The sequence below is a fragment of the Cryphonectria parasitica genome, assembly GCF_011745365.1.
Source record: "Cryphonectria parasitica EP155 unplaced genomic scaffold M406scaffold_4, whole genome shotgun sequence".
NCBI classification, from domain to species: Eukaryota; Fungi; Ascomycota; class Sordariomycetes; order Diaporthales; family Cryphonectriaceae; genus Cryphonectria; species Cryphonectria parasitica.
The window spans coordinates 3,113,102-3,125,781 of NW_024468912.1; the positions used below are offsets into that span (position 1 = coordinate 3,113,102).

The following is a 12,680-nucleotide window of genomic DNA, read 5'->3' on the forward strand; positions in this document are numbered from 1 at the left end:
TCATTACTCACCTCCGAGATTTGAGAAGGATGTCTCGCCCCGGCCTTCCCCGAACACCCACCCCTCTCCTTTCGCTTTCTTTTTGCCACTCGACATAAGCTATTGTACACATCGCGAATACGCCTGCGAGGGCGAGATATCGTACTCGTTCACGGCATCAGGGGACTGCGTTAGTGCATGGTGGGATGGGCGGGCTGCGGCGATGAAAGTTATACGGTGAAATCTTTTCTTCCTTTTTGCTCTTTCTTGTTCTAATTCTGTATAAGGGCTTCAAGATGTATGCGACCTTCCTCTTCTCTGCATGCCTCTTTTTGTCCCTACCCGTGGCGAACTATCGCCGGAGCAGGACAGGATCCTACTGATTGAAGACGGCTGCCGGGTTTACTTGTCACTCTGCGTTGCGGAACCTGTAGTGCACCGTTAGCTTTTCATCCTCTCTTTTCCCGCGTGTTCCAAGACACCGCGAGGGCAAGATGGCCCACTTACTTGGTCACAACCCTCTCGATACCGTCACAACCAGCCTTCAGGGTATCCATCTTGGGGCCGTACGAGAAGCGCACGAAGTGGTGGCACGGCGAGTCGAACAAGTCCCTGCGCCTCGCCGGGTTCAGGTCGAAGAAGATGCCCGGCACCACGATGACCTTCTCCTCCAGACACGCCTGGAAGAAGTTCAGGCCGTCGCTGATGGGACCGGGCAGGCCCTCGAGATCGAGCCACAGGTAAAAGGTGGAGTCAGGGACGTCCTTGATGACAAAGCCCATCTTGCGCAGCCGCTCGACCACGTAGTCGCGCTTCATGCGGAAGTGTGACTGGAGCGCCTGCATCTCCTTGCGTACGAGCTCCGGCTCCAACATGGGCACCGCCGCCTCCTGGAAGGGCGCGTTGGTGCCGCCATCCAGGTACGAGCCGCAGCTGCCGATGGCCTTGATGAACTCCTTGGGTCCGACGATCCACGCGACACGCCAGCCGGGCAGGCGGAAGCGCTTGGTCAAGCCGTCGATGATGAGCACGTCGTCCTCGTCGACATCCTGGACGTTCTCCTGTGGTTGGTGTCAGCAACAGCTCTACCCATATAAACAGAAAGATAAAACTAAACAAGATGCTGCCTGTGGCCAACAGGGCAAGGGTGGGGGGGCCGGCCGTAGTCTCAACAAGCTTACCGCAGCGGAAATGGTCGAGCCGTCGCAGTCGCTCGTGTAGTTGTAGCCAGAGTAGAATTCGTCGCTGATGAACGTCGCACGGCCACGGCAGATATCCTGGATCTCGGCCAGCTCAGGGTTCTGAACCACTCGGCCGGTGGGGTTGCGAGGGTTCGAGGTCAGAATGACACCAGTTCCACGTGCAATCTCCTCAGCTACGAGGTCGGGGTGGATATGATATCCGTCCTGCTCGTGAAGAGGGATGGGGATAGCAGCAAACTAGAATATGCAGATACCACACGTCAGCTGATTTGCCCACAGCCATCCATCGCCTGTCCTATTGTTCCCTTTTTGGTTCACATCCTTATTCCTCTTTCTTCATGTCTCCGAGCGAGCGGGTTCGAAATTTGTGGCAGGGCAACTCACGTTTCGGAACAACGACAGCATTTCGTTGTATGCAGTGTAGTCGGGAATGAAGAAGCCCAGATAGGCCTGGTTCAGGACCGCAGCGATACGGATCAGGCCAGCACGGCCACCAGGCACGATGGCAACGTTCTCCCAGGTGTACTTGCTGGTCTTGTCCTGACGGTGGTGCTCGTTGTACATCTTGGCGACGGCCTCGCGAAGGGGCTTGATGCCGGCGGTGGGCGCATATTCTCTAGAAGCGACCTTGATCTCGATGTGGGTCGGGCGCTGGAAGCAGCCTTCGATGTCGTCCTCGACCTGTTGCCACCAAGAAAGGGTGATCAGCCAAACTGTCCTTCCTCCCTTTGGCTCTTCTTGTGCGCGGGCAGGATGTGTAGTGTAGAGACCATGTGATATCATACCTCAGGGGCGCCCTGGCCCAGGTTTGCCCACTTCTCAGGTTCGTCGAAGAAGCCAAACTCGCCTGCGCGCTCTGTACACCAGACGACACCGGTCGACGATCGGGAGGGGTCGAGACCAGCATGAGGAAGGTGACCTCTGTAGCATTTACCCTGTAATCAGCTTGTGCTTCCCGGTCCGGCGAGGACTTCCTTCCAGGCATGATGGGAGAGAGGGCGGGCTGCCAGTATGCTTACTCGTGAGCAGCTCGGAATTGTCTGTGGATCTTGGAGCTCGCCTCTGCAGCACAAGCATCGTCAGCAATGCAGTCTGATGAGGGCAGAGGAGAGGGGAAAGTAGCATTAAAGGTCTCGTTTGCTTTGGGTGCATCTCGACAGCTGCAGGAATCCTGCTCTGGCTCTAGCTGAGACAGCCAAGCCGAGCTATCTTGTCTCTGCTTTCCGCAATGAGGGATGGCCTATACTCACCAGTGGCAGTGGGCTCTCCGATGGAGAAGCGGCGCATGCGAGGTTGGCCGGTGTTGCGGTTGATCGAGAACTTGCGGTTCACGAACGCGCCGACGGTGGCGGCAATTGGGTTCGACATGGTGGGCAGGTGATTAAATCGCCTAAGTTGCTGCTCGTTTTCTTTCTTTTGTTGTTGTTCTAGATTTTGAAAGAGGAAGAAGAGAGCACGACGTCGTAGAAAGGTTCAGTTTTTTTCACCCTGAGGACCCTTCAGGATGACGTTGGGCCGTGGTAAAAATAGGGAAGCCTCGCCGTCTGCAAGCGTGGCCGCGGGTTCTGGGGTTATTTCTTCCTGCCTTGGTCACAGCAGCAGCTCCTGCGATCCTTCACAACCTAATAATACCACCCAAGACACAAGCACCAGAAAAGGAAAACGAGCTTGTTCTTGTGGCGCTGGCTAAAAGCAGTCGCACTCACTTATACCCCCACGCGAGGGAAAGAGTTCCAGGGGGACGGGCAGAGATCGACGCTTCCAATACCTACAGTAATGGCTGCAACCCGGGGCCAGCGAGACCCTTGAAGGCTCGATTTGACAAGAAGCTATCCACGACTGGCGCCAGCCACGCATGCTACGGCAACACCTTCGAGCGCTGATAGGTCCTCGCTGTCATCAGCTGGGACGCAAGTCAGGGTTCTATTCCCACTTTTTGACGCTGCTACCACCTAGCAGGTTTCAAAAGACTCAAGTCTGACCTGACCTGCCACCATCGACAGACCACGAAAGTGGACGAGAAGCTACACTCCATGTCTCCTCCTATAGAAGCTATAGCTGCACTCCATCGGGCGGGGGGTTTCAAATGGCTATGGCATCTGGTGGCTCTTCATCGCCAAGCCAAGACAAATTGTTATCCTCGTCACACAAGACAAAGTTCTCATCTACCAGGACAAATTTGGTTCCTTGCAGAGCAGAGTGCGTCTGCCCCACCTCGTTGTGTCCCCGTTAAGCTTCCGGCAGATGTCCAATCTCTCCCGGTTCAACCCCCTCTCCAGGGTCGTGGACTCCACTCGGATGTTGCGTCAGCGGGGTCAAAGACGTGGGCACGAGAGAAAGCGGTGACCAATCTGGCGAAGGTCATCCCGGAACACCCCTGTGGACCGTTGGCGACGGTGTCGTCTCCCAGGATGCAATAATGGCCATTACTCGGTCAAGACACTCCCTGGCCTGGAGGTGACGAGATGTTTTGCCCATGCCGGGGGGTTGGGCGAGGCATTAAATCTCAAATGCAGATCCCCCGCATGGAATGAGGGAGTCTCGATGTGCGGCGAGGCTTTGCGAGGGTCCTTTTTGGGTCCCGGCAGATGTTTGCGGGCTCTCCAGCTGTCGTCGTACGGCGGTGATCTTGTGGGCACTGATTGCGCGATTTGTACGATACGTCTGGCTGCTGCACAAGCGGTTGCCTCTTGGCTCAAGCTGCTTGTGCAACCAACAGACGACCATCCAAGTAACCGCAACGTCCTAGCGGATATGAGTGCAGCCGAAAAGCTGATTGTCCTCAGGACGCAAGCCCGGGCTGCCAAGACCTTCCAATCGGAGCCGACCTCCCGTGCGAACATCGGATCCACCCTCGGCGAGCAAACGAGAAAAGGAACGGCACACGTCGCCTCTCACAATGAGGATTGCGGTGTAAGGAAGTATAGTATATGATGATGCTACAAGTACGCCGTTCTACATAGTACACTCTGGAAAAGGATGACACCCTCTCTGGCTCTCTAGGACGACCTGCCTGCTGGGTACCTCCCAGCATAGTCCAGGCTCCCACGAGAACATGCCAAGCTCTCAGGCCGTGTGGCCCACCAGTCCACATGGCGCAGAGGTCACGGGCATCACTCAAGTGTTCTTTGGCGCACACCTCTTGGGGACAAAAGTGTTGGTGGCTTGGGCGGATGGAAACCCGCGCTGCCGCGGTATTGTTATACGTGAGGGCCGCCGAGACCGAGCTATTCGTACAAACAGTAGATCCCTGGTTCCGGCCCGATGAGCAGGGCTTGAGGCCTTGAGTTCGGCTGCCTCGTGCTGTGCTTTCGCCACGTGAGAAACATCGAAGGCAAAAAGTGCCGAAGACAGTCATTGTCGCCCCTCCCAGGCCGTTCACTGGCTGTCCGGCGAGACGGTATCCCTCTACCTGGGTCTACTCACGTGGTAAGTTGGCATCTCTTAGTCCACGGCGCAGCGTGTGAGCAAAATGCTATTCCGTCAGAACATGCAAGTCATCATCCATCTTGCATGGTAAGAAAGGGCCCTTGCAGGAGAAGCATGGTTTAGAATGGAAGAGAGAGAGAGAGAGAGAAACGGCAAGCATGTGGCTCGAGAAGTCTACAGAGCCACCGCCCTTCCTTCTCCAGTCTTTGTATTTCGTTTTTCTCTCCTGTTCTCCTGTATTTCTTTTCATTTTGGGCAGGGCTGCCAGGGCGGAAGGGTATGAATAAGCAATGCATTCACCCGAGCAAGCCCCTCGCCTTGCAGCGACAGCAGCGTACCAAATGAGAGTGGAGCCCCAAAAGACTACAAACAATATACTGCAAGAACACCCGCTCTATGCTGGATTACATTCGTACCCATTCAATAAGCAATACTACACAGGCTAGTGAGGGGTTGTTCAAAGATGACAGGTATTTGGGGGCAATGTTTTCAACAAGCGTTGTGACCATTTGCCAAGGGGCAATCAGGACGGGTGTGGGCACATGCACGACAGGCTTAGTGTGTGAGGCTGACTGGTCAGCCTATATCCCCATAAGAATGGTTGTGTTAACTAGCTAAGTGGCGGAGCAGCTTCATCCACATCAAACTGCGCCCTCCTCCCGCGATTGGCACCCGCTGAGGAGATAGATCATCACATTTCTTTTTGTTGAAAAGTCGTAACAGGGTCATTCGAAATGCTCGACAGTCAATTGTAAGACACTCCTCGCTCTGTATGCACATAGGTAGAATAAGGACTCCTACCACAGACACACATATACACAGGCTTGTTCCATGTATAAAGGTGGCTGTACTGATATGGAACGAAGGCTGCGGCTGCGCAAGGCATCTTGAGTAAACCTTACAAATGACCTCCTCATACGACCTGACCACTTTTTTGGAGTCGGAGCTTTGAATATATGAGACGACACTCCAACAGAGATCATGAAATAGTAATTCACCAAAGACAGAAAGATATCAACTCGCACAACCCTACCCAAAGGAAATCTGTCCAAGTATTTACTCAAACACAAAAGTCTGCATTATATATTGTATCTCATCCTCGAAATTTACACATAATCTCACTGACACCACAACAACAAGTCCTGTCACTGACGAATCCCTTTGTCCTATCTGACTAACGGATACCGGCATTACGGATCTAACGTCACTTCCCATCTTATTGGATCGCTCCTTCCAAAGCAATCACAGGAATCGGGTCATCATCTGGCTTGGTCTGTGTCCAGGATTGGCCCTACCCTACGAAACTACTTAACTCCTGAATAGGACTCTTCGTATCTCACACCGTAAAGAGCTTGATTACTTTCCCAATGTCGTGGCTAATCTCCCACTCCTCCACCTCCCACTCTCAACATTCCCTTTCGAACCGTCCACGCCAATCCTCGCGAGATTTGTCCACAACACCTAAGATGACGCCCTCGGACATGGACTCCGGCAACAAATTCTTTAGCTCTATCAAGGGCTCTCTTAAGGGCAGGCTCTCCAGATCCACCAGCAATGCCTCTCACAAATCAGCGAATGATATCCATGGGCCTTCAAGGGGAACACAAGCTCAGCCACAGTCACGCCCTGTGAGGCTTTCGGCAGGTGCAACTTCAGGGCAGGGCATCAGTGCAAACCCCTTCTCAAACCCCTTTGCCGGGACTGCGGTTTCTTCTTCCGCAGTACCTACCACCTGTGAGTACCATCAGACTTTGTACAGGAGTTAGTTTCTTGGAAAGCAGTTCATCATGGAGGACTGACAAAGCTCACATCAGCCAACGAACCACCCCCGGCGTACAGCAGTACACCGCCCGTCTACGACGTTCGGGCTCCCTCGCCTACGCCCAGTCGGCTGTCGGCCATCACGGCCACCACGCCCGAGGACAAATATGCCTTCCTCTCTGCTTTTGATACCGTCTTTTTGATCGACGACTCGGGCTCTATGGCGGGGCGCTCCTGGCGTGAGGTGCAATCCGCCCTGTCGTCCATCACGCCCATCTGTACTGCACATGACGCCGACGGCGTTGACATCTACTTTTTAAACCACCGTACCTCGCGGCCTGCCCTCCCACAACAAGGCAAGGCCGCCGGTGGCTACCCCAACGTGACGGATGCCGCCAAGGTCGAGCGTATTTTCACTGCGGTGCGGCCCGCCGGCATGACGCCTACCGGCACGCGTCTGAATCATATCCTCAAGTCCTATCTGAGGCACTATGAGAATGCCATCGAGAGGTGCGGTGGTGATCCTGACGGGACCGACGTGAAGCCTATCAACGTCATCATGATTACCGACGGCGTGCCCTCCGATGACCCTGAGAGCGTGCTGCTGAGCGTCGCCCAGAAGCTCGACAGGCTTGAGGCGCCGCCGCACCAGGTCGGTGTGCAGTTTTTCCAGGTGGGTAACGAGCCCGGCGCGAGCGAGGCCCTGCGTGCGCTAGACGATGATCTCTCGGAGCTCGGTGGTGGCGTGAGGGATATGGTGGACACGGTGACCTTTGGGGGGCGCAGCGATGGCGGTAGCAGCCTGATGTCGAGGAGGGAACCTGTGCCAGTGTTGAGCGCCGATGCGATCCTCAAAGTAGTACTCGGTGCAGTGGTCAAGAGGCTGGATCGCGCTAGGATCGCCGAGGAGGAGCGGAGAAGTATGAGAAGTGGCATGTTGCAGCCCTAGGTGGCTGAGCAGCAGCACAGGGACCATGTCCGCCTGCGGCTGCCGCCTCAGATACAGCAAAATGCCTAGGGACAGAGTGCTGCTGCTACTTCCCATGGACTGCAGGGCTCACAGGCAAACTACCACCAGACTTGGAATCAAGCATATCGCGGTCAAACAGTCCAGCATTTTCAGCAAGCTCAGGCACTCGGCGAGGCAGCTCAGTATTACCAAGAGGCATATGCCTCGCAGCGGCAGCAGCAGCAGCAGCAACCACCGCCTGTACCGAGAAATCGACCATGATGAGCATCTCTCCAACACTTATAGACACCCCGAGATACCCAAGAGTGAAGGGAAATTGCAGGAAAAGCCCTGGGCGGCGACGGCCGAAAGAGAGAAAAGAGAATTGCAATAATGGGCCCTTTACTATGGCAGACCTCACAACAACTCCCCTCTGAATGAAAGAATGATTCTTGAGCATCATTACTCTTAATTACTTCCTACTCAGTTAATCATAGTACTGATTACAAGACTAGAGATTTTGCCTTGTGATAATAGGTGGACTGAAAGCATTCCTCTGTGGCACTCAAAACCATATCATTGCTGGCGTTTAAAGATAAGTTTGTTATTTTTCGCAACGTGGAAACTATGAAATGAACTCCGTCCGGAGAAGAATATTCCTCCAAGACCCTGAGACCGACCCCGAGATTGAATCCATCAACAGTTACTGGAGCTCTCTCTCCATCTCTCTTCCCTCCTGCCTGAATAAAAGGCAAAATCCGCAAAAATATTCCGTTGGAGTGATAGTTACTTGGGTAGGCGGAGAGAGGGCACGGGCGGGGGAGGGGGGGGGGGCCAACGGAACTCTCGGAAGACTTGAAATGTTTAGAAAGAAAACGCAAACAGCTGCCAAGGTAATCCACCACCAATTCTCATCCATCCTCTCTCACTCCACTTTGAGCCGTCAAAACGACGAATTGTGTTCCAAATGCCAAAGTCATCCAAGACCAAAAGCCTGTTCGTAAGGTCGTCTGCATTGCGTCGTAGTATAAACACGCCAAAGTGCAATCGAGACCGAGAAGGAATGAGGGAAAGCATGGAAAAGGAAAAAGCCGAGGCATTGAGAGCCGATCTCAAACCCCCATTTTGCTAGAGGCTCGTGCAAAAGAAAAAGAAAAAGGCATCATCAAACACCATCCGAAGATGTTGCAGATGAGGGGTTTGTGTGGGCCAGAAAGTATGCCTTGCCGTCCGTCCACCAAATGGCGTTTTTGCCAGAGACCAAGCGTGAAAAAAATGTGACATGTACAGGCTGCCAAATGCAACAAAAGTGAGCAGCCGAAACAGGGCGAAATAAAAATCCCGAAGTCCAGTCTGCCTCGTGTTGTAGAAGAGCGTCATATGAGGCCACGGCCGGACAATGCAACATGTCGTAATCGTAGTGGGAGCCACAGCTGCCAGTTCAAGCCGAAGCAGATGGGTGAGACTCTGCCTTGGTGATCTCTGAGCCGAGATGCCACCGAAAGCAGGATATGATCCTTCAACACGGCGTTCTTCCGCAGCCAGGAGGGCTTGGTTCTTAGTTCATGACCAAGACCTGTGCCTTGCAGACACCACGGGGCACAATGGAAACGCCAGAGTCGTCTCGGTAGCTGATGGAAGGGGTCACAACGAGGGCTACACGAATGTGCTTGTGCTGCAGGGACATGCCGTGCAGGTCGCTGTTCAGGGCTGTGTGCGAGTCGTGACTGAACTTGACAGCACACTCGTTCCAGGTGAAGGCGAAGGATAGGCGGCTGCTCATCATTTTGTTGGATATTTCAATACCAATATTGCAGAGAGAATGTAGACCTAGACTGGCGTCAGCGCCGACTTCGCTGTTGAGGAAGGGACCAGCAATGTCCTTGAGGCGGTTAGCATTCTGGGCGGTCTTGAAGGAACGGAAGCGGGGCCACTCCTCGTCCTTGACAATGCCCTCGACGACCTGACGCAGCTCCTGGCGGGCGGCGCGGCGCTGCTCGAGGGGGTAGCCAATGTAGTCGATGATCGGACCGATCTTATTCAGCTGGACGTCGGTCTCCTCATCCCAGCCCAGCCAGAACTTCCAGTGCAGCATCTCCTGCTCGACGTACTGCAGGAGCAGACGCGAGATAAAGTAACAGCGGTGGTCAGGCGAGTTCAGCATGAACAACGCGTGCTTAGCGGCGGCCTGCGGATCTTTGTGGCACGAGGCCACCTTGAGGATGTAGTTCCACAGCCTCGGGTTGGCTTTGGTGGCCTCCTCGACAGCACCAAGCGCGATCTGCCTGCAGTGCTTGTCAGACCAGCCGAATGAGGCTGTGAACAGTCGGAAGAACAAGTCCTTCCAGATCTTTGTCTCAGGGTCAAAGTCAGAGTCATCGTTGCGACGAATGACAAGAGCACTGGATTGGTGCTCGGAGCCGCGAGCCGAATGGCTGTGCGGGCGAGCCTGACCATGCGGACCATGGGTTGGGTACCCTGGTGCACCATAGCCATGATAGGGAGTCATGGGGCCGGCCGGGGGTGGCGGGCGGCCATAGTTGGGCATGAGACCACCATAGGATGCTATGGGCGGAGGGTAGGCACCATAGGGCCCGATTGCGCCAGGCGTAGGACCCATGGGGCCCATCGGTGGTGGCATGCCGTACTGTCCGTACCCAAGGGGTGGGTGACCCCCGTAGTTGTCCTGCTCCATGCGTGTCGATCTGGACAGAGGACGGGGCGGCTGCGCGGTGGCGGCATCGAACTCCACATTGAGTTTCTTCAAGTTGTTCAACAGAAACTCCTCGTCCTTGCCATCAAGTGTGGACGTGTATTTGGGGCGGGGAGGGCACGGGCTGTTACGAGCACCGATCTCAGACGTCGCCGAGTTGTAGATGTTGACATCAGGAGACGAGTCGTTCGCCTTGGTGGACTTGGATCCCTTGGACGCCTTGCTGCCGTCGCTGGGCTTCTTCTTGAGGTTCTAATACACACAACGTGGTCAGTATGACGAATTGGGTGCCGGGCGGAGATTCGAAGCTCACGTCGATCTGGTCCTGCTGCTCCCTAATGCGGCGCTTCTGGTTGCTGATTTTCTCAGTCTTTTTCTCTATCTCCACCTTGCGCCTCTTTTCTGCGGTGGCGTAGCCCTGCTCCATGTCACGCATATCCTGCTCGAGCTTGCGAACGCGGTCCTGGCTGTTCTGAAGCTTGTTGCGCAGGCTGTTCATCTGAGCCTCGTGGGCAACACTTGAGGTGGTTCCCTCCTGGGAGCTGCGGTCGGTGAGCTCCTCAACCTTCCGCTCCAGCACGTGGCAGTGGTACATGGTCGTGACGAACTGCTGGGCGATGTTGCGAAGGTCGTTGTTCAGCAGGTCACCGAGGCTGGCAGGCATGCCAGGCTGGCGGCCAATGGCCTGACTGAGGGCCTGGACGCGAGCCTGACTGTCCTTGCAAATTTTGCGGATGTCCTGTCATGCTACCATTAAGATCTGTTGTTCGCGAGGCAGAATGGGTTCAGCGTATCGTGCGTGTACTCACATTGATGCAATCCTCAGGACCGTAGTTTCGCCCCTGCTTGCTGGTGGGAGTGGCAGCGCCAGACGGCTGCTGCGTGCCAGTCGAGTGCCGGGTAGAGAATGACTGCTCATCGGTGTCAGTCGAGTTGCTTGAGATCCTCGTCGACTGAGGTGGCGAGTACAGCATCACGCCACCGGCAGAGGAAGACTTCTTCGCGTAGCTCATAGTTGCTACTTGAAAACGCTCGGATGGGATGCTGCTGCGAGGTTTCTTGAAGATCTTGCAACGAGGCCTGGGAGGATAGCGCCAAGAATTATGTGGATGGATTATGGCAGAAGTCTTTGGGAAACGTGAGCAGTATGCCAGAGATGTGATGTAAGGGAAATGGCTCTTTGGATGTGGATTTGTCTGAGTTTGTGGGGATGGGGATGAACTGATTTGTCAATGGGATGGTGAGCAAATTCAGGTCTGTTACTGTAGTGACAGCAGCAACAGCTGCAACAGCCTTGTGACACGACAGATGGGAGTAAACAGCTAGCTGCCTGATGTGAAAGATCGAATGGTCGATGCTTGATGGTGGTAAGATGAGGGTAGCTGGGTTTCAAATGAGCAAGTAGAGGTGGTCAGGATTGAGTGTTGAATTGGGATGCTCCAAGAAGGATTTCCAGACAGACACTGCTGCTGTTGCAGGGAGAAGGGTTGAGAGTTCAAAGCAAAAGGGAGAAAAGAGATCAGCAGGGACCAAGGGATTTTTGTCGACTGCAGGTGATTTATATCTGCACTGCTTGTAGGTGCCACTGTCCTATCGATCCTACTCGATAATGGCACAGTCGACAATGACTGTGAAGGGGATCGGGGTGAGCATGGCGTGGTTGGCAACGTGCGTCACTGGAGTAAGTGAATTGAACTGAAGGAGACAGTAGGGGAAGGAAGTGGACAATGACAATTTTGCCTGGAGGATATGAGAATGGGCCCTGGGAAACCAGACGAAGTAGTGAGTCAGGCTGAACTGGTAATGCAGCGAAGCTCATCCAGTGCCTCTCCTTACAAAGTCAATGAAGCATATCAATATCCCTTGGGGCACTTGCACTGGCTGTGATCGATAAAGGAGAAGTTGACTCAAGGGCCCAAACAATTGTGTTGAGTCGAAGCCAATGTATGTCAGAAAATAAATGGTGACTTGAAGCACAGGCGCTCATGGTGCCGTGGTGCTCTGCCGTCAAGAGGAGGAAAAGGTTGAGAATTCGCAATCGTACGTACCGGGGTCCACGGCAGTCTCGCCAACGACGACGACCTGTGTCATAATCAGCGTGTCTACCCCTTCACAGCATGAAGCCTCGATCACGGAAAGGAGTATTTACCGAAGCATGGTTGCTATCGTAGGATACCCCACGGGAGTGTTGGTAGGCACCAGTTGCATACACTGCGCGCGCTGGATGGCATCGGCATGTGGCGCGATTTTGTACCCCTCAATTTGAAGACGAGCAGGATAGGAATCCGCAGCTCTGGATTCATATCAGCAGCAGAAGCAAGTGCCAGGACCCAACGTACGGAAGACACTCACAAAATATGGGCTGGCGCTTGATAGTCCATGTATTCGACCAAGCCCTGCTGAGATGTCTCCTGTGCGCAGTGATTGGTGCCTTTGCTCTGGGTGTTGAAAGGAAGCCGGTTGTATGGGTACCTTGGATAGGCCACCGCAGCGTGCGGATTCGGATCGTGCGACATGACGAGAACGGCAAGAATAGTGGGGGAATAATGATGACTTGACTGTTGGATGTTGATACTGCCGTTACATGATGATGTTCCGAGCTCGACTCGTAAGGCCTTGTTAACGACACGGCGAGGTGGGCGTGTAT

At 54.3% G+C, this 12,680-nt stretch overlaps 4 protein-coding genes across 4 annotated transcripts; 1 reads left to right on the forward strand and 3 right to left on the reverse strand.

Moving 5' to 3' along the window:
• Window positions 1-204: 204 nt before the first annotated feature.
• M406DRAFT_106079 (uncharacterized protein) lies at window positions 205-2,630 on the reverse strand. The gene is made up of 7 exons (XM_040915178.1): window positions 2,432-2,630; window positions 2,201-2,243; window positions 1,967-2,102; window positions 1,566-1,862; window positions 1,161-1,418; window positions 487-1,040; window positions 205-407 (listed from the first exon to the last, which is right to left on the reverse strand). The coding sequence occupies exons 1-7, from the start codon at window positions 2,547-2,549 to the stop codon at window positions 389-391; spliced, it is 1,425 nt and encodes a 474-aa protein (XP_040777025.1). The 5' UTR covers window positions 2,550-2,630; the 3' UTR covers window positions 205-388.
• A 3,778-nt stretch (window positions 2,631-6,408) lies between these two features.
• On the forward strand, window positions 6,409-7,320 carry M406DRAFT_256253 (uncharacterized protein; the record flags this gene model as incomplete). The annotated part of the gene is made up of 1 exon (XM_040917087.1): window positions 6,409-7,320. A coding segment is annotated over one exon (912 nt), but the record flags the coding sequence as incomplete, so codon positions are not given.
• A 1,558-nt stretch (window positions 7,321-8,878) lies between these two features.
• M406DRAFT_68448 (uncharacterized protein) lies at window positions 8,879-11,046 on the reverse strand (the record flags this gene model as incomplete). Its single annotated transcript, XM_040925169.1, has 3 exons — window positions 8,879-10,285; window positions 10,347-10,772; window positions 10,843-11,046. The coding sequence occupies 3 exons, from the start codon at window positions 11,044-11,046 to the stop codon at window positions 8,879-8,881; spliced, it is 2,037 nt and encodes a 678-aa protein (XP_040777027.1).
• A 586-nt stretch (window positions 11,047-11,632) lies between these two features.
• Window positions 11,633-12,549, reverse strand: M406DRAFT_329910 (uncharacterized protein; the record flags this gene model as incomplete). Its single annotated transcript, XM_040920466.1, has 5 exons — window positions 11,633-11,728; window positions 11,870-11,914; window positions 12,082-12,115; window positions 12,183-12,326; window positions 12,386-12,549. 5 exons carry the CDS (start codon window positions 12,547-12,549, stop codon window positions 11,633-11,635), a joined length of 483 nt encoding a protein of 160 aa, XP_040777028.1.
• Window positions 12,550-12,680: the final 131 nt, after the last annotated feature.